General features: G+C 43.8%; 1 protein-coding gene across 1 annotated transcript in view; it reads right to left on the bottom strand.

Moving 5' to 3' along the window:
* Positions 1 to 4,134: 4,134 nt before the first annotated feature.
* LOC115471042 (inactive pancreatic lipase-related protein 1-like) overlaps positions 4,135 to 22,184 on the bottom strand; it is a 56,109-nt gene continuing 38,059 nt past the window's right edge. The window contains exons 4-6 of the mRNA XM_030204710.1: positions 13,987 to 14,127; positions 4,297 to 4,405; positions 4,135 to 4,163 (exon numbers count right to left, since the gene is read on the bottom strand). Of these exons, the coding sequence (XP_030060570.1) occupies positions 4,135 to 4,163; positions 4,297 to 4,405; positions 13,987 to 14,127 (279 nt within the window). The remainder of the gene's footprint in view (positions 4,164 to 4,296; positions 4,406 to 13,986; positions 14,128 to 22,184) is intronic.

Below are 22,184 nucleotides of genomic sequence, written 5' to 3' on the forward strand. Positions count from 1 at the left end.
TATCACTGAAAAACAAAACGCCCAGCTCACAACTTGACGAATAAAACATGGACGTCTATTTTTTTCGAAAAACGGTTGGGTCCGCCCCTTCACGGACCCGTTCTCGGAGATAAACGCCCATGGAGATAGACGTTTTCGTTCGATTATGCCCCTCAAAATCATCTACGGTGAAACCCCAGGATACATGACAGACCTGATTGACCTACCAACTAGAAATACTTCAAAATCATCAAGAACGTACCTAAACCTGCACTACCCAAGGTGCAAAGGACTCAAATACAAATCAACTTACGCATCCAGTTTTTCCTACATAAGCACGCACCTGTGGAACAAACTCCCTAAAGCCGTGAAAACCACGTACGAGCACCTACACTTCCGAGAACACTAAAATTATTTGTTCAAAAAGGCATACTGTGCTACAAAGCACCCTACCAACCCAATATAAATGCCTGACCGCTACAACACAACAAAACCAAAATACGGTATGGACACAACACAACTCTTCCGTGTATGATGCCCTATGTGGAATCCCACACTACCTTATCTCATGTGGCAAAATACCACATGAACTTTATCTTATCTCTACATCACTCTGTATTTGTCTACACCGGAGTCTACAATCGCATCTCCAGCACTATGTAAGCCACATTGAGCCTGCAAATAGGTGGGAAAATGTGGGATACAAATGTAACAAATAAATAAATAAATATTCTACCGCACACGGATTTTGTAGACCTTTACGAAGACTAAGGGGCATACAATGAAGCTATCGAGTAGTAAATTTAAAACAAATCAGAGAAAATACTTCTTCACTCAACATGTAATTAAACTCTGGAATCCGTTGCCAGAGAATGTGGTAAAAGCAGTTAGCTTAGCAGGGTTTAAAAAAAAGGTTTGGACACTTTCCTAAGTTCATAAGCCATTATTAAGATGGAATTGGGAAAATTCACTGCTTATTTCTAGGATGAAAACAAAAAACTGTATGGCTTGACTTACTCCTATTGTGAATGTAGGCTACTAAAAAATATATTATTGGGGAGGAAGTCACTGAGAATGCTTGCAGTTACGACTAAAACCACCTCCACCCTAATGTTGTAATTGCAATAATATTGACTTATATTGCCACACCATCAAGTGCAATATATAAATATGCAACAAAAGACACTTAGCTTAAGGAGCGTATAAACTCCATCATTCAGGCTGGCGTGTATTGACAGCTAAGAAGCTGTGTGTAGACATGATTCAGCTAAATGGTGTGAGTTCCCCCAGAAGAAGCATAGCGAAACAGGCACTGTCGGGGCTTCTACACACGCCAGCCAGAATGATGGAGTTTATACGCTCCTTAAGCTAAGTGTCTTTTGTTGCATATTTATATATTGCACTTGATGGTGTGGCAATATAAGTCAATATTATTGCAATTACAACATTAGGGTGGAGGTGGTTTTAGTCGTAACTGCAAGCATTCTCAGTGACTTCCTCCCCAATATATATATTTCTAGGATGACCAGCATAAAATCTGTTTTACTTGGGAACTTGCCAGGTAGTTGGACCTGGAATGGCCACTGTTGGAAAGAGAATACTGGGCTTGAAGGACCTTTGGAATGTCCAGTATGGCAATACTAATGTTGTTATATCCCCGTTCAACCATCTTGTCTCTAAGCTGTAGAGCCCTAACCTCTTAAGACTTTCCTTGTATGAGAGGAGTTCCATCCCCTTAATCATTTTGAAACATTTCTAATTCCACTATCCAGCTCATTTTCGAAAGAGAAGGGCGCCCATATTCCGACCCAAATCGGGAGATGGGCGCCCTTCTCCCGTAGGCCCCCAATTCGGTATAATCGAAAGCCGATTTTGAGCGCCTCCAACTGCAGTCTGTCGAGGGAATGGACAAAGTTGACCAGGGCGTGTCGGAGGCATGGTGAAGGCGGGACTGGGGTGTGTTTATCGCCGAGGAGTGATGGGCGCCCTCGGACGATAATGGAAAAAAGAAGGGCGGCCCTAGCGAGAATTTGGGCCGCTTTTTTGGACCCTTTTTTTCACGAACAAGTCCCCAAAAAGTGCCCCAACTGCCCAGATGACCACCGGAGGAAATCGGGGATGACCTCCCCTGACTCCCCCAGTGGTCACTAACCCCCCCCCCCCACCACCACCACCAAAAAAAAAGAACTTTAAAAACTTTATTTTTGCCATCCTGTATGCCAGCCTCAAATGTCATACCCAGCTCCATCACAGCAGTATGCAGGTCCCTGGAGCAGTCGTTAGTGGGTGCAGTGCACTTCAGGCAGGTGGACCCAGGCCCACCCCCCCTACCTGTAACACTTGTGGTGGTAAACGGGAGCCCTCCAAACCTCCTCAAAACCCACTTTACCCACATCTAGGTGCCCCCCTTCACCCATAAGTGCTATGGTAATGGTGTAGAGTTGTGGGGAGTGGGTTTTGGGGGGGATTTGGGGGGCTTAGCACCCAAGGTAAGAAAGCTATGGACTTGGGTGGTATTTTAATGTTTTTTTTTACTTTTTAGAAGTGCGCCCTAGGGTGCCCGGTTGGTGTCCTGGCATGTGAGGGGGACCAGTGCACTACGAATCCTGGCCCCTCCCACGACCAAATGCCTTGGGTGTGTTCGTTTTTGAGCTGGGCGGCTTTGGTTTCCATTATCGCTGAAAACCGATAACGCCCATCTCAAATCCACCCAAATCCGATGCATTTGCCCGGCACCAACCGTATTATCGAAACAAAAGATGGACGCCCATCTTTTTTGAAAATAAAGTCTGTCCCGCCCCTTCACGTACCCGTCCATGGAGATGGGCGTTCACGTTCGATTATGCCCCTCTATGTCTGTTTTGAGATACAGCAACCAGAATTGCACACTATACTCAAAGGGAAAAACTCCTTTTTTTTTTATTAAAAAACTAGTAACAAGAAAAAGAGAAAAAAAGGGGAGCGATAAAACGCTAACGAAGTCTCCTGGCTGAAAAAGCTGAGCATCGTCAAGGAACATGTTACTCAGGACTCGGACAGAAAAAAACTGAAGAGGGCACGCTCAAGTCGCAGGTGAGAAGCCGTTTGCGCACGCACAGTGTGTTCGGCCCACGCGACGGAGCGTTCTCGAGAATTCTTTGTTTTTGCTATGCAAGTTTTTCCCAGTCTCCTGGGCCATCGCGGACGACAACCCAGTTGTGAGAACAATCAGCCTGCTTGTCCTCGGAGAAAGGTCTTTATCTGCCGTCATTTACATAGCGAATCGGTAGGGAACGGGAATGCATCAACGATAGGGAATGCAAATGAGCTATTCGTTGTAGCTCACTTGCATTCTCTAGTCCTTCGGTACCTGAGTCAGAGAATCGGGACGTCCCTTTTGATTAGGCTCCTCTTCCTGGTCTCTTCAGCCAATCAAAGCGGGCTTAGCTGGCTGTTGTCAGCGAAACGCACTCTGATTGGCTGAAGAGACCAGGAAGAGGCCTAATCTAAAGGGACGTCCCGATTCTCCGGCAACCAGGAAATATAAAAGTTTTGCTGTGAGGGGCGGCGAAGACAAAATAGAAGGGGGAAAAAAACACCAGCGCCGGCAGAGCTAAAAAAAATGCGAAAAAAAGACGTCTCTCAGAAGCGCAGGGAGAGTACGTCCTTAAAGGACGCCCCTCACGTGCGCTCCCTGCTTTTTTTTTTTCTTTTTTACCTTTTTTGGGGGCCCTTTTCCTTTCCGATTCCCTCACAGGAGCCCTAACAAGAGGTCAGACATCTTGTTAGGGTTCCTACGGTAAGGGAATCGGAAAAACGGTAGTGCATCTCATTATAATAGCTTTTCAATCATTTGCATTCCGTTTTCGTTGCCCGCTACCGTGGCAGGGAAAATGCCCTTAGTGCATGCCCGGGGTGAACTACTTGCGTTTTAACTGGCTGGAACCAGTTTAAAACGCAAGTTGTGGGCTCGTTAGGTTTTGTGCATCTGGGCCATAGTCTGTTATCAGATAGCCACTAATCAGGATACTCTGTGCGAGACAACCAGTTATCTCCCACTGAACGTTTGTGGTTAGGTGCTTAAAGCCTACTTAACTGGCCAGGAGCTGTTCCTAGCCAGTTAAATAGTTTTGAATATTGTCCAGAGAGACTTCTTGCTGGTGAAATGTCAGTGTTTTACAGCAGCACTGTAGTGACAGGAATAACTGCAGCGTGTATAACAAGATCATGTTCACAATGCTACAGAAAATTCTGAATGAATTGTTTCTCATCTTGGACGTTCCACCATTACCAAAGATACCTGGAAGTTTTCTCTTCTCCTTCCTGAACAGTACTTACCAGTAATTCTTCCAAGGCCAGGTATTCTTCTCCCAGTCTGTCCAGCTGCATGTGCTCCCAAGCCATGGCCAATCAAATGGATATTTGAGCGAGAACAGTTAAACCTATCCTGGAACAATAAACATTTCAGACAATTAGTTTAAATCTATTAAATCTGAATACATGTTTAATAAAGATTTATTCCAGGATATTCCATACTGGGCCATGTCTGGGCACGGTATTGAATATCCAGGTCTATGCGACCAGCTATTTCTAGTGTAGTTGAGATATGGCCGCTTATGCAGTTAAGGGCTCGAATATCAGGATTTGACTGCACAGTGCACACTCCACCCCGGACCATCCACAAAAATAGGTGGCTTTCAGGTTTAGCAGTCTGTGGTGATATTCAGTGGGCAATTAACCAATTAAATACCATTAATAGCAACAGATATTACTACTACTACAAATCACAGATAGCCCCAAACAAGCGATTCAACCAACCAGGAGCCTTTTCTAGCTTGTTATACAGCTTTGACTATCAACCCCTTACCATTCAATATTTAGCCTCAGCAGTCATTATCTTTTTAAAACGCTGGATGCCTCAGCTACAATAAATCTGGACATTCAGTTTGGTATCTGGATAGTGGCTGGTGCTCAATATCCAGATTAGCGACAATCAGTGGTGATATTTATTCTGCTTTCTGGATAGCTAAATGGATAAAAGTAGGACAGCCTTTTTGCTGTACTTTTTCAGGATAACTATCTAGAAAGCAGAGTGAATATCACTTAACCATATAACTTCAGGTTCCACCTTCAATCCACCCCTGTACTAACCCAGCACTATTCAGACAGTACCAGATCTACAGTAATATTACTGCCACTGGATTTCAATGAGGAAGAATAACTGCCATTTATCTGAAGGAAAGGGGAGGACTTTTACACTGTGTTCCTGAACTCTTCAAGTTGTGATATGGCAAAACTGCATCATTTCTTTCCCCCTCTGAAGGAGCTTGTATTAACTATGCTGTGAGAATCCTGCTGCCTTCATCACAGGTGTCTTTTTATCCAGGATCTATTTATTTATTTGTTGCATTTGTATCCCACATTTTCCCACCTATTTGCAGGCTCAATGTGGCTTACATGGTGCCGTAGAGGCGTTCGCCAACTCTATCTGGTGCAGGTTTCTGCCTTTGATATGGCCATAATGTCCGACATGGTTTCCTCATGGACAAGTCACTAGTATGTCAATGCTTACTCCTGTTTCTTTATCTTTGCTTCCTGATAAGTCTGCTGACATTGTTTCAGACTGTTAACATATTTCGTTGCATGATATACAGACAGCTGTGACTAAGGCTGAGTCGATTATTTGGGGACTGTTGGTCAGTTATGCTCCTTTTCTCATGAGACTGTCCCCATGTCAGAGGATTCTAAATTTTCCTCTACAGAGAGGTGACTCCAAACTATGGAACTTCAATTCTCTCTATTAAGATAACCTCTCTATTCATAGCAAAGGAAAGGTGGAAAAGGTACATCAGTTTTCCTCTTACTGAGTTATTATTTGCATACATCCAATAGTACTCAAAGAACTCAAGCATGAAATTGCTGATTTGCTGTAATAATATGTAACCTGTCGTTTAAAATCGTCCATAGTACCTGAAGATTGAAGGGTGGCCAATGTGATGCCAATTTTTACAAAGGGTTCCGGGGGTGACCGGGAAATTACAGACTGGTAAGCCTGACATCAGTGCCAGCCAAAATAGTATAAACTATTACAAAGAATACAATTACAGAACACATAGACAAACATGGTTTAATGGATAAGAGTCAGCTTGGGTTCAGCCAAGGGAAGTCTTGTCTCACCAATTTGTTTCATTTCTTTGAAGGCATGAATAAACGTGTGGATAAAGGTGCGCTGGTTGATGTAGTGTATCTAGATTTTCAGAAACCTTTTGACAAAGTTCCTCATGAGAGACTCCAGAGAAAATTATAGAGTCAAGGGATAGGAGACAAGGTTCTAGTATGGACTACGAATTGGTTATTGGACAGAAAGCAGAGGGTAGGGTTAAATGGTCATTTCTCTCAATGGAGCAGGGTGCACAGTAGTGTGCCACAGGGATTAGTACTGGAACCGGTGCAACGTTCTGGTGTGGATTAGAAACCGGTTAAGTGCCACTGAATATCAGCAGTCATCCCAAGCAAGTGATTTAACTAGTCAGCAGCTGTTTCTAGCCAGTTAAATCACTCTGAATAGCAACCCTCTAAATCTAACCAGCCACGTTGTTGGGTAAATTTAGGTGAATTTTCAGCACTCGCACTCATTTTTCTTACCCCTCAATCACAATGTTATCACTCCACCACAGTTTGATCTAGAAATAAATGATATTCCCAATATCCCATGCTCTCTCCCTCCTTCCCTTCATAAGATTCCACCATCAGCCTACAGGAGGCTCAGTTCCTGAACTAAACTTCTGACCTCCTACCAGTTGGTGCCAATGTTTCTCAGCAACCAGGCTGGCCATGTCTATTCACCCCATGGTTATTTTTTCTTTCTAGAGAACATCTTGTTCCTGTATAACTTCTATATAAAGATCCCTGTGACATGAAGACGGTTTGTGCGCTATGAACAGATTGGTTGTTCATGCCTTGAGACAGCTCATTATAGAAAAACTCTGGCAACAGTCAGTGTGATTGACTCATAAGACACACTTCTGAATCTTCACTAATATTAAGATGCTAAGTGCTTGCTTTTTTCTTATGCTTGTCACGTTTTTGGGTGGATCCATTGAAATTACTCACTCTGTGGAGTTTTGTGTGAAAGGGTTATTTATGCCAATGAAGAAAGCTGACCCTGTTTAAGCCCTTTTTACCCAGTAAGTGTTTCTGTTGGGTGGAGGCGTGAGTGTTGAGGCTTTTTTCCTTTCATACTTTTTGTACTCTATAGAGAAATATATATATATAGTATAAAAACAGTTCTTTGCATATTTATGAGAGGAGGTATTATGTATGACTGATAAATATATACTCTCTCTTCCTCTTTATATTTGAACATGACTTCTATATAAATTCAGGTACTGCAGGTTTTCTTGTCAGAGCTTGGTTTCATTTTTCCAATGTTGCCTAATACTATCCTACTGGAGCACAGGAGGGTTCAACAGAAAAAGAAGGCAGCTGATACAAGAAGATGATCTTGCTACAAGAGGATAGCCTTGGTCAATCTTCCCCAGACCCAGAGTGCCAATCCTTGGGAAGAAGTTGTCTTTGGATCTTGCACACTCACTATTCGTAATACTTCTCTACTGAAAAGATCCATCATATTCCATTTTCTTTAATATGAAAATATAATAGATCCTAGAGTGTCTTCTGTCTTTCATGGTACAGATGATAGACGCCATCCTATGGATTCTTTATATGATGCCTAGATTTGCGCACCCAAATTAGTGCCTGTGCCTGAGATGTGGACACAAATTAATTGCTTAACGAACTCAATGGCATCAATAATTAAGTGCTAACAACCAATTATTAATGTAAATTTGCACTCATTAATATTTGTGCACGCATCTGATTACATGCTATTCTCTAAGGCAGTGCGCCTAACTCCCATGGTGCGTATCCTGGAAGGGCAGGAGCATGGGCGTGTCAGAAGCGTTCCAAACATGTATGCGTATAGTTATAGAATACTGGGGTAAGTGTGCCTAACTTGAGCGCTTATATTTACACCAAGTTTCTTCAGGTGGAAATCTGGTGCTCAAAGGTAGGTGCAAGATCTGCGCTTAAGCACAGTTCTATAAAGGGTGCTGTTAACGTAATTTATTTCTGACACCTAATTTTGAGCACCATTATAGAATCTGGCCCATAACATCTTTAGCTGGCAGACATCAGGATATGAGAGGGAACTCTCTAAGGAAAGAACTCGGCACAGGAGGGGTACTTGGCACAAAACAATCTATAAAGTGGACACACTGAAGTGTTTTCTCAAGAAGCAGATGATTCTTCACCTGGGACACCTTTGGGTGTTGCAGAACCATAATTGATGCTCTGTGAAGAAAGCATGAAACTGGACCCCTTATTCTGTTTGAGGTGCTTAATCACCTACCTGTTCATTAACTTTTAAATAATAATCATGTAAATTAAGTCTTAATCTTGCAGTATGTTTAATTTTAAATTTGTTGCATTGAAGCTATTTTAAGACAGCTAATGAATGAAGTTTGTGATTTCAAGTAACTGATCTATGTCACTGTTTAGAATACAAATTCAGTCCAAGCAAAACAAAGAGGCGGGTCCTCAAGACTTCCACGGGAGCGGCAAGCATAAACAGGGATGAATGTGTGGGAAGTTCCAAATGACCAGGCCAAACAAGGAGTAAGAGTGTTCAAAAGTTTATTAGCCACAGTAGACTGACCCAAAGACCCTACACGGCCCGTGTTTCGACACAAGGCCTTCCTTCACATTCTCTGCGAAGGTGATTTAGAGCTGAACCTATTTGAGCCCTGAGGAAGGCCTTGTGATGAAACACGGCCCGTGTAGGGTCTCTTTTGGGTCAGTCTTCTGTGGCTAATAAACTTTTGGATGCTCTGCTCCTTTGTTTGGCCTGGTCATTTGGAGCTTCCCACATTTTCACCCCTGTTGTTTCTGCTAGAATACAAATTCCTCATTCCAAATCTTTTTTATTATTTAAAAAATCTGAAATAATAATCAAAAACGCAAAACAAAAATGTTTCTCACTTGGTGGGGTTGGCTTGATGCCATCAAGATGATGACGACACCTAAAATAAATTAGGTATTTAGCATGCTACCCTTATAAAACCATAGAAAAGCTGATGCAGTTTGTGTGGGACAACATACCTCTGAGAATAGCATCTAAGAAGCTGAAATGTGTTAATGATCTTGGTGGTGTCAATTTTCCTTATTTTTAGGAATATAAATTCTTCAAAGCATTTCTTTGTTTCATGTCAAAGAAATTTCATACAAAATCATCATCTCCAGAAAGAAAAGTGAAGCCACTACTGAAGGTTCTATAGGACCAGGTCCCCTAGGTACCTTTAAAGATCACCTTCACTAGCCAAGTAAAAATAGCGTTAAAATCCTCACTACAATAGCCGACTGAGATGGTCAGAAAGAAAAAATTCATTCATCACCTCCAAATACCTGAGAAGAGCCCGTCTCACGTCAAGGCAGCGAAGAGCCCGGAATTGCTCGAGGTAATCTTCCCAACCAAAATTCGGCAAATGCAGAGACTACCCCAAATGGAAACGAGGAAACCACCTTGGGCAAAAACGAAGGAACTGTCCTAATCGATACCCCCGCCTCGTAAAACGCAGGAAGGGGTTTCTGCAAGAAAGAGCCTGCAACTTCTTGATCTAAGTTCCCTTGAAGGGATCTATAAGTACATATAAGTAATGCCATACTGGGAAAAGACCAAGGGTCCATCGAGCCCAGCATCCTGTCCACGACAGCAGCCAATCCAGGCCAAGGGCACCTGGCAAGCTTCCCAACGTACAAACATTCTATACATGTTATTCCTGGAATTTTGGATTTTTCCAAGTCCGTTTAGTAGCGGTTTATGGACTTGTCCTTTAGGAAACCGTCCAACCCCTTTTTAAACTCTGCTAAGCTAACCGCCTTCACCACTTTCTCCGGCAACGAATTCCAGAGTTTAATTACACGTTGGGTGAAGAAAAATTTTCTCCGATTTGTTTTAAATTTACTACACTGTAGTTTCATTGCATGCCCCCTAGGCCTAGTATTGTTGGAAAGCGTGAACAGACGCTTCACATCAACCTGTTCCACTCCACTCATTATTTTATATACCTCTATCATGTCTCCCCTCAGCCGTCTCTTCTCCAAGCTGTATAGCCCTAGCCTCCTTAGTCTTTCTTCATAGGGAAGTCGTCCCATCCCCGCTATCATTTTAGTCGCCCTTCGCTGCACCTTTTCCAATTCTACTATATCTTTCTTGAGATGCGGCGACCAGAATTGAACACAATACTCAAGGTGCGGTCGCACCATGGAGCGATACAACGGCATTATAACATCCTCACACCTGTTTTCCATACCTTTCCTGATAATACCCAACATTCTATTCGCTTTCTTAGCCGCAGCAGCACACTGAGCAGAAGGTTTCAGTGTGTTATCGACGACGACACCCAGATCCCTTTCTTGGTCCGTAACTCCTAACGTGGAACCTTGCATGACGTAGCTATAATTCGGGTTCTTTTTTCCCATATGCATCACCTTGCACTTGCTCACATTAAACATCATCTGCCATTTAGCCGCCCAGTCTCCCAGTCTCGTAAGGTCCTCTTGTAATTTTTCACAATCCTGTCGCGATTTAACGACTTTGAATAACTTTGTGTCATCAGCAAATTTAATTACCTCGCTAGTTACTCCCATCTCTAATCATTTATAAATATATTAAAAAGCAGCGGTCCTAGCACGGACCCCTGAGGAACCCCACTAACTACCCTTCTCCATTGTGAATACTGCCCATTTAACCCCACTCTCTGTTTCCTATCCTTCAACCAGTTTTTAATCCACAATAGGACATTTCCTCCTATCCCATGACCCTCCAATTTCCTCTGTAGCCTTTCATGAGGTACCTTGTCAAACGCCTTTTGAAAATCCAGATACACAATATCAACCGACTCCCCTTTGTCCACATGTTTGTTCACTCCTTCAAAGAATTGAAGTAAATTGGTCAGGCAAGATTTCCCCACACAAAAGCCATGCTGACTCGGTCTCAGTAATCCATGTCCTCGGATGTGCTCTGTAATTTTGTTTTTTAATAATAGCCTCTACCATTTTCCCCGGCACCGACGTCAGACTCAGCGGTCTATAATTTCCCGGATCTCCCCTGGAGCCTTTTTTAAAAATGGGCGTTACATTGGCCACACTCCAATCTTCCGGTACCATGCTCGATTTTAAGGATAAGTTGCATATCACTAGCAGTAGCTCCGCAAGCTCGTTTTTCAGTTCTATCAGTACTCTAGGATGAATACCATCCGGTCCAGGAGATTTGCTACTCTTCAGTTTGCCGAACTGCCCCATTACGTCCTCCAGGTTTACCGTGAAGTCAGTAAGTTTCTCCGACTCGTCCGCTTGAAATACCATTTCCGACACCGGTATCCCACCCAAATCTTCCTCGGTGAAGACTGAAGCAAAGAATTCATTCAGTCTCTCCGCTACGTCTTTGTCTTCCTTGATCGCCCCTTTTACCCCTCGGTCATCCAGCGGCCCAACCGATTCTTTTGCCGGCTTACTGCTTTTAATATATCGAAAAAATGTTTTACTATGTTTTTTTGCCTCTAATGCTATCTTTTTTTCATACTCCCTCTTGGCCTTCTTAATCTGCGCCTTGCATTTGCTTTGACACTCCTTATGCTGTTTCTTGTTATTTTCAGATGGTTCCTTCTTCCATTTTCTGAAGGCGTTTCTTTTAGCCCTAATAGCTTCCTTCACCTCACTTTTCAACCAGGCCGGGTGTCTTTTGGACTTCCGTCTTTCTTTTCTAATTCGCGGAATGTGTACGGCCTGGGCCTCCAGGATGGTATTTTTGAACAGCGTCCACGCCTGTTGTACAGTTTTTACTCTCTCAGTTGCCCCCCTAAGTTTTTTTTTTACCGTTCTTCTCATTTTATCATAGTCTCCTTTTTTAAGTTAAACGCTAACGTATTTGACTTTCTGTGTACAGTTACTTCAAGGTCGATGCCAAAACTGATCATATTATGGTCACTGTTATCAAGCGGCCCCAGTACCATAACGTCCCTCACCAGATCATGCGCTCCACTAAGGACCAAGTCTAGAATTTTTCCTTCTCTCGTCGGCTCCTGCACCAGTTGCTCCATAAAGCTGTCCTTGATTTCATCAAGGAATTGTATCTCTGTAGCGTGTCCCGATGTTACATTTACCCAGTCTATATTTGGATAATTGAAGTCACCCATTATTATCACATTGCCCATTTTGTTCGCGTCTCTGATTTCTTTTATCATTTCTGTGTCTACCTGCTCATCCTGGCGAGGCGGACGGTAGTACACTCCTATCACCATTTTTTTCCCTTTATACATGGAATTTCAACCCACAGTGATTCAAAGGTGTGATTTGTGTCCTGCTGAATTTGTAATCTATCTGAGTCAAGGCTCTCGTTAATATACAATGCTACCCCTCCACCAGTCCGGTCCACCCTATCATTACGATATACTTTGTACCCCGGTATGACAGTGTCCCACTGGTTATCCTCCTTCCACCAGGTCTCAGTAATGCCTATTATATCCAATTTTTCATTTAGTGCAATATATTCCAACTCTCCCATCTTATTTCTTAGACTCCTAGCATTTGCATATAGACATTTCAGAGTATGTTTGTTGTTCCTATTTGCATGATGCTTAGTACCTGACACTATTGATTTGACATCTTTTGTCTGATCTTTAGTTGTATTTAAGGGCACCTGGCCTACCACGGTTTGTTGTGCGACCTCACTATCCAGAAACCCTATCTTCCCTGTTTGTGAGGTATCTTTGCAAGATAACTTTTCCCGAACCATGCGCTTTTGAGCGACTGTCAGCCTTCCCCCCATTTCTAGTTTAAAAGCTGCTCTATCTTCTTTTTAAATGCTGATGCCAGCAGCCTGGTCCCACCCTGGTTAAGGTAGAGCCCATCCTTTCGGAATAGGCTCCCCCTTCCCCAGAATGTTGCCCAGTTCCTAACAAATCTAAAACCCTCCTCCCTGCACCATCGTCTCATCCACGCATTGAGACTCTGGAGCTCTGCCTGTCTCTTGGGCCCTGCACATGGAACAGGTAGCATTTCAGAAAATGGTACCCTAGAGGATCTGGATTTGAGCTTTCTACCTAAGAGCCTAAATTTGGCTTCCAGAACCTCTCTCCCACATTTTCCTATGTCATTGGTACCCACATGTTCCAAGACAGCGGACTCCTCCCCAGCACTATCTAAAATCCTATCTAGGTGACGCGTGAGGTCCACCACCTTCGCACCAGGCAGGCAAGTCACCAGGCGATCCTCACGTCCACCAGCCACCCAGCTATCTATATGCCTAATGATCGAATCACCAACTACAACAGCTGTCCTAACCTTTCCCTCCCGGGCAGCACTTGGAGACATATCCTCAGTGCGAGAGGATAGTACATCCCCTGGTGGGCAAGTTATATAGATGAGAGTTAGATGCAGTCAACATCGATAACTCTAAGTTCATCAAATCACAGTAAGCTTCAGTAGCAGATCCAGTTTCCCTCTTCCACTGGCAACATCCTGTTTCATCACATGAATCTATTTGCTGCTGTTGCACTTTTCTGCTGCATGTATTTATTTTTTTGAATTGTGATTTATTAACCGCCTTTATAAAGAGATTCAGCCAAAGCAGTGTAAGCCTAACAGTAAGTAGTGCAGAAAGGGTAATGCAACTGAAAGTTTTTACATGTGAAGAAAAATTTCTGTTCATATCAACAAGGTCCTTAGATGAGACTATGGTTGCTGGATACCAAACACTGGGAATGAGGGAGCTTCTTGGACACATTTTAGGCCTGGAGAAGCTGGGGAAATTATATGGAGGTTAGGGGTGACTTTCTTCTTTTCCCATCAAGCTGAAGGAAGAAGAATTAGAGGAGCAGGGGGAGTGCTGTGGAGGTTTATTATTTACCTGTATAATTGCCAAATGTAGCAAAGAACATTTCAAACAAAAAAAGATTTTGTTTTTCTTACCGTAAGGGTCTGTATGACAAGGGCCACTTCTGCACTCACTACTCGGATGTTGATTGAACCTTGTTTTGTTGGGTGAAAATCTTCAGAGCCCTTGCTCCACGTCACAGCAATGCAGTTTACATCTTCTATAGTGAACAACTTCTGTGGATACACAGGATGTTGTGTGTTATTGTCATTAAGCAGTGATTTTCACTTTCAAACACTTCCTCTATTCATATCTACCGGAACGTAGGTGGCATGCATCATCTGGAGGAGCAAGGCTGTGTACAAGGCCTTATGAATTACATATGGATGTCACCATTTAGCCACATGGTCAATATATAATTTGAAACAGCTAACTTAGATGGTTCTGAATTACACTCATATTCAATCCTACTATATATGTATATAGTATCAGAATATACAAAAATAATTTGCAGTGTTTGAATGTGACATTTGAAGTTGTACCTGCAATTTGTGCAGCTCACCTAGAAATCCAAAGCCCAATTTTGCATAGGGTGTTTAGTTCAGAAATGGGCCATCAACTGCTTAAAATATCATCTGTAGACTAGGGACCCTGTTTACTAAGTCACACTAGAGGCGCGTTAGCGTTTTTATCAAGCGCTACTAGGTGCCCACAATATTCCTATGAGCACCTACACAGCACACACTAATTTTGTGCACGTGCTAAAAATGCTAGGGCACCTTAGTAAACAGGGCCCTCGGTTACAATGATATTATCATTGGTCCACACTATGCAAATTATCATCCAGTTGCAATACTTAAAGGTTGATATTCAAAGTGGCTTAAATTGTGGTATGTGGGCCGGGTGTTGATATTCATTGTTACTTACCTGGGCAGTGCCACTGAATATCAGCTCTGACCATCCAATTTTCAAGTGAGGCGGAAAAGCGTGTTCCAGAGGCGGTCAGGGAGGAAGGAAAAATTAATTCTTACCTGATAATTTTCTTGCCATTAGTCCCAACAGATCAATCCAGAGACTTGTGGGCTGAGTCCCTCTACCAGCAGGTGGAGATAGAGAGAACCTCCGAGGTTTGCTATACGTGGACCTGTGCAGCCAAGTAAGGCTCAGTAGGAACGATACCAAAGCAGTGGAATGGAAACAACAGAAAACTCTCCTGACATTGTCAGACCAAATCCCAACGTACTTCCACTACTTCCAAATTTATTTGTTTTTATTATTTAATCAAACGAAGGAACTTTCAGAACGAAACCCGAAAAAACTAACCAACCGAAACAAAACCACAGACAGTAAATCCAGGGGGGTCTCTGGATTGATCTGTTGGGACTAATGGAAAGAAAATTATCAGGTAAGAATTAATTTCTCCTTCTATAGCGTCCCACAGATCAATCCAGAGACTTGTGGGATGTACCCAAGCAGTCCTCAAGTAGGGTGGGACATCCCAACCTGGCAGAAATCACCGACGAGCCAAACACCGCATCCTGCCGAGCTGCCACATCCACCCGATAATGACGAGTGAACATATGGACAGAAGCACATGTAGCAGCTCTGCAGCTATCTTCCAGAGAAACCAAACGGGACAGAACATAGGAGGAAGCCTGAGGTCGCGTAGAATGAGCACGAATTTGCGCAGGGGCTTGCTTGCCCAATGCCACGTAGGCCGAAGTGATGGCCTCCCACACCCAACGAGCTATGGTGGCCTTGGAAGCCATATGACCCTTCTTACTGCCTCCAAAAAGGACAAAGAGATGGTCAGAAAGACAAAATTCATTCATCACCTCCAAATACCTGAGAAGAGCCCGTCTCACGTCGAGGCAGCGAAGAGCCCGGAATTGCTCGAGGTAATCTTCCCAACCAAAATTCGGCAAATGCAGAGACTACCCCAAATGGAAACGAGAAACCACCTTGGGCAAAAACGAAGGAACTGTCCTAATCGATACCCCCGCCTTGTAAAACGCAGGAAGGAGTTTCTGCAAGAAAGAGCCTGCAACTCTGAAATTCTCAGAGCCGAAGTAATGGCTACTAGGAAAATCGCCTTCAAGATATGATCCTTAACTGTAATCCACGATAAGGGTTTGAAAGAAGGGCGCTGAAGCGCTTTGAGAACTAGATTAAGGTTCCAGAATGGCAGAACTGGCACGTGCGGAGGACGCAACCAATTTACGCCCCTCAAAAAACGAACCACATCCGGGTGGGAGGCGATTAACGCCCCCGGAAGCCAGCCTCTAAAGCTTGCCAGAGCTGCCACCTGCATCTTAAGAGAACTCAACGAGAGCGATTTCTGTACACCCTCCTGAAGTGAGGATAACTGATATGTTACTATGTTACTATGTATACCGAAGCCGAAGCTGCTGATAATCCTGAACTCGCACACCATGAATCGAAGGTACGCCACACCCTAGCATAAAACTATCGAGGTGGATCTTTTCCGAGCCTGAAGCATCATAGCGATAACTGCATCTGGATACCCTTTCCTTCTCAACTTCGCCCTTTCAAGGGCCAGGCCGTAAGACCAAAGGGGGAGGGATCCTCCATCATGACTGGTCCCTGCAGCAAGAGACCGTCCTGCGCTTGGTGCCGGAGAGAATGATCGAACAGGAGCCTGACCATATCCGCGTACCAGGGACGTCTGGGCCAATCCGGGGCTAGGATCACTCGACTGGGATGACTGGCAATGCGAGTCAGAAACCAGCCCACCATAGGCCATGGGAGGAAGGAATAGAGCAGGCCCCTGGGCCAAGGCTGTAGAAGAGCATCGATGCCTTCCGAGCCCAGCTCTCTTCCCCTGCTGAAGAAACAGGGAACCTTAGCATTGAATGCGGTGGCCATTAAGTCCATCACCGGCATCCCCCAACGGGCAGCTATCTGATTGAAGGTCAGAGGGGAGAGTGTCCACTCCCCCAGCTCCAACTGGTGGCGACTGAGAAAGTCCGCTTGCACATTCTGTGACCCCACTATATGAGCCGCCGTCAAGAAAGAGAGATGAGTCTCTGCCCTACAGCAGATCAGGGCCGCCTTGCGCGCTACTGGTGCACTCCTGGTGCCCCCGATGGTTCACGTAGGCAACCGCCGTCGCATTGTCCAAGAGAACTTGAACTGGGCAACCACGGAGAAGAAATAGAAACTCCCGAAGGGCCAGACGAATTGCCCGCAACTCCAAGCAGTTGATGGAGCAGCTCGCAGAGTAAAAAACTTGCATCAGGCGTGGATGCTGTTTAAAAACACCATCCTGGAGGTTCAGGACAAATATATTCCACGTATTAGAAAAAAGGGAAAAAAGACTAAACGTCAGCCGGCGTGGCTAAACAGTAAGATAAAGGAAATCATTAGAGCCAAAAAACAATCCTTCAGAAAGTGGAGAAGAGAACCAACTGAAAGTAACAGGATAGATCATAAGGAATGCCAAGCCAAATGCAAAGCGGAGATAAGGAGGGCAAAAAAGGACTTTGAGAAGAAATTAGCGTTGGAAGCAAAAATACATAGTAAAAATTTTTTTAGATACATTAAAAGCAGGAAACCGGCCAAAGAGTCGGTTGGGCTGCTGGACGAAAATGGTGTTAAAGGAGCGATCAAGGAGGACAAAGCCGTAGCGGAGAAATTAAATGAATTCTTTGCTTCGGTCTTCACCGAGGAGGATTTGGGGGGGACACCGGTGCCGGAAAGAATATTTGAAGCGGGGGAGTCGGAGAAACTAAACAAATTCTCTGTAACCTTGGAGGATGTAATGGGTCAGTTCAGCAAGCTGAAGAGTAGTAAATCACCGGGACCTGATGGTATTCATCCCAGAGTATTAATAGAACTAAAAAATGAACTTGCGGAGCTACTGTTAGAAATATGCAATCTGTCCCTAAAATCGAGTGTAGTACCGGAAGACTGGAGGGTAGCCAATGTTACTCCGATTTTTAAGAAGGGTTCCAGAGGAGATCCGGGAAATTATAGACCGGTGAGTCTGACGTCGGTGCCGGGCAAGATGGTGGAGGCTATTATTAAGAATAAAATTGCAGAGCATATACAAAAACATGGACTGATGAGACAAAGTCAGCACGGATTTAGTGAAGGGAAGTCTTGCCTCACCAATCTAATGCATTTTTTTGAGGGGGTAAGCAAACATGTGGACAATGGGGAGCCGGTTGATATTGTATATCTGGATTTTCAGAAGGCGTTTGACAAAGTGCCGCACGAAAGACTCCTAAAGAAATTGCAGAGTCATGGAATCGGAGGTAGGGTATTATTATGGATTAAGAACTGGTTGAAAGATAGGAAGCAGAGAGTAGGATTGCGTGGCCAGTATTCTCAGTGGAGGAGGGTAGTTAGTGGGGTCCCGCAGGGGTCTGTGCTGGGTCCGTTGCTTTTTAATGTATTTATAAATGACCTAGAGATGGGAATAACTAGTGAGGTAATTAAATTCGCCGATGACACAAAATTATTCAGGGTCGTCAAGTCGCAGGAGGAATGTGAACGATTACAGGAGGACCTTGCGAGACTGGGAGAATGGGCGTGCAAGTGGCAGATGAAGTTCAATGTTGACAAGTGCAAAGTGATGCATGTGGGTAAGAGGAACCCGAATTATAGCTACGTCTTGCAAGGTTCCGCGTTAGGAGTTACGGATCAAGAAAGGGATCTGGGTGTCGTCGTCGATGATACGCTGAAACCTTCTGCTCAGTGTGCTGCTGCGGCTAGGAAAGCGAATAGAATGTTGGGTGTTATTAGGAAGGGTATGGAGTCCAGGTGTGCGGATGTTATAATGCCGTTGTATCGCTCCATGGTGCGACCGCACCTGGAGTATTGTGTTCAGTACTGGTCTCCGTATCTCAAAAAAGATATAGTAGAATTGGAAAAGGTACAGCGAAGGGCGACCAAAATGATAGTGGGGATGGGACGACTTTCCTATGAAGAGAGGCTGAGAAGGCTAGGGCTTTTCAGCTTGGAGAAGAGACGGCTGAGGGGAGATATGATAGAAGTGTATAAAATAATGAGTGGAATGGATCGGGTGGATGTGAAGCGACTGTTCACGCTATCCAAAAATACTAGGACTAGAGGGCATGAGTTGAAGCTACAGTGTGGTAAATTTAAAACGAATCGGAGAAAATGTTTCTTCACCCAACGTGTAATTAGACTCTGGAATTCGTTGCCAGAGAACGTGGTACGGGCAGTTAGCTTGACGGAGTTTAAAAAGGGGTTAGATAGATTCCTAAAGGACAAGTCCATAGACCGCTATTAAATGGACTTGGAAAAATTCCGCATTTTTAGGTATAACTTGTCTGGAATGTTTTTACGTTTGGGGAGCGTGCCAGGTGCCCTTGACCTGGATTGGCCACTGTCGGTGACAGGATGCTGGGCTAGATGGACCTTTGGTCTTTCCCAGTATGGCACTACTTATGTACTTATGTACTTATGGAGCAAGACGCCTCTGTCGAGGTCCAAATGCTCTGGGCCGTCTGTTGGAGGCAATGAGCCCCCCAACCAGACAGCGACGCATCCGTGGTCATGATCTTCCATTCTGGGATTTGCAGAAGAATGCCCGACACTAGATTCTTTTGAATGAACCACCAGTGCATGATTGTGTGCAGACAGGTCGAACATGGCACCCGAACCTCGTAATCCTCCAAGAGAAGAGACCAACGGCTCAGAAGGTGCCACTGCAGGGGGCGCATGTGAGCTCTGGCCCACTTTACGACGTTGAAGGTGGAGGCCATGGAACCCAGAACGTCTACATAGTCCCAAGCCTGCGGGTTTGGAGTTTGGAACAGAGCTCACAACTGACCCTGAAACCGCTGTGCTTGAGTTGAAGGAAGAGAAACTATCCCTGTTCAGGTATCGAAGCACACTCCCAAGTATTCCAGCGTCTGGGAGGGCATAAGGTTGCACTTTGGGAAGCTGATCACCCAACCAAGCGATTGAAGCAACCCGACCACTCTGTCGGTTGCCCGTCAACACTCCTCAAAAGAAGACACCCACAAAAGCCAGTCATCTATATAAGGATGGACTTGAATCCCTTCCTTTCTGAGATAGGCCAACACTACGACAAGGACCTTGGAAAAAGTTTGAGGTGCTGTGGCTAGGCTGAAGGGCATCGCTTTGAATTGAAAATGATGACCGAGCACTGCAAAGTGAAGAAAACGCCTGTGGGGAGGCCAAATTGGAATGTGTAAATAGGCCTCTTTGAGATCGAGAGACGTCAAAAACTCCCCTGGCTGTAGCACTGCGATCACCGAGTGGATGGTTTCCATGCGGAAATGCCAAACCCGTAAGGACCTGTTGACGCACTTGAGATCTAGGACGGGTCGTCAAGAACCGCCCTTTTTTGGCACCACAAAATAAATGGAGTATTGACCGCACCCTCTTTCTGCTGGGGGTACAGGCAGGACGGCTCCCAGTCGTTGTAAGTTGAGGAGGGTGTGACGAACTGCCTGAATTCCAGAAACGAGTCTACTATCGGACGAGCCAATTCCAACTTGTAGCCGTCTCTGATAACTGTCACCACCACAGCCAGCGACGTGCGGTGACCACTAGGGAAACCTCCTTCGCCGACGCCCTCAAAAGATCATAAAGAAGATCCACAAGGAAGGCTAAACCAGACTCTAAGGCTGGCAAAACAGCCACGAGGTCCTCCGGAGAGGAGGCTTTCTGTACCCACGATAAGCATGCCCGTGCCACATAGGAGCCACAAACTGAAGCTTGCAGGGAAAGGGCCGCTACTTCAAAGGACAGCTTCAAGCAAGTCTCCAACTTATGATCCTGAGGGTCCTTGAGCTCCGTGCCACCCTAAACAGGGAGAGTGGTTTTCTTAGTGACCGCTGTGATTAATGAATCCACTGTAGGAACTTCAGCGAGTCTAAGTCAGCAGCAGGCACTTATCGTTTGAAGCTTGAGGTTAGTCCATTCTATTTATTTTTATATATATATATTTTTTTCTCTTTATTATTATTTTCTCTTCTTATCTTTCTTCTTTTTTTAATTATTATTTTTTTATTATTATTATTTTTTCCTTTTTATCCTTTTTGAGGTTTGTTTTTAATGCATCCTTTACTATTTTATAGATTTTTCATATCCTCAATTCATGAGTTTCTTTGACTACGGTTATAAGGTTAGTTCATTTTTCATTATTGTTCTCTACAATATATATCCAATTTTTTAAATATTTCCTGAGACATGAAAAGGATCTATATATGTACATGTAAATCGGTGCATAATGTCATTATATGTATTTTCTGTTTGGGATATATTATTTTCATATGTACTTTGTATTTTTTAGTCATTATGTTTATTACTCTTATGTTTTTATTATCAATGTTTATTTACACTGCATCAGTATGGTGGTTAATATTATTTAATACATATGTTCATATGGTGCATATATATGTCTTCTTTTTGACATTGTTTCTCTTCTTCATTGATATTCTTCATATTTATGTATCGTTCATTGTTTTTATTTATAGACTCCTGATGTAGGCCACTAGGCCGAAACTCAACATTGTGTTGAGTCATTTTTTAAAGAGTATATTAAAGAGTTCTGTTTTAGATTTAATAATTTTTATTGATGAAAGTACACTTCAACAGCACTTTGACATAAACCAAACATCAAACCTGATAAGGCATTATTCTGACAAGTTGCAGCTATGGCATTATCATCATCAAAATTTTAAAAAAAGCTTTTTCTCCTTCTCCCCCTCACTAATGAGTTCTGTTTTAAAGAATATCAATAAATACTGTTTGTTTGATTTTTAATATTTGGTTTGGTTCCAGTTCTTTGGATAAGCCTAGTTTTTATTCCCACTTTTTTCATTTTTATTATCTATCCCGTGGGATCTACTGAGTTCTCCATGTAAGTGGATTCTCTTTAGTGCGTAAAGACACGACATAGCTCTAGCAACCTTAAGCCCACTGTCCGGCGTATCCCACTGCGCTGAAATAAGGATTTTCATGGCCTCATGCACATGAAAGGAACGAGGTGGGCATTTGGTGCAAGACATAATAGAGGGCACCGGACCTGTTCCCCCTGACGCTCATACATGCCACAAGGCCGAACTGGAATCCACTCGTACCAGAGGGAAAGGAAAAAAAACAGAACAGAATCCCTTGAGCAAATACTACTCAAGCAGTGCACACACACTACACAAAACAGAGCCACAAACAGGAGGTCAAAAGACCCTACACACAGGCACAAAGAAACAGAAGGGAAATGACAACCCCACTCAGGCTCACATAGAAAAATCAACAAGTAAAAGGTAACAGG

This window comes from Microcaecilia unicolor, chromosome 5 (genome assembly GCF_901765095.1).
Source record: "Microcaecilia unicolor chromosome 5, aMicUni1.1, whole genome shotgun sequence".
NCBI classification, from domain to species: Eukaryota; Metazoa; Chordata; class Amphibia; order Gymnophiona; family Siphonopidae; genus Microcaecilia; species Microcaecilia unicolor.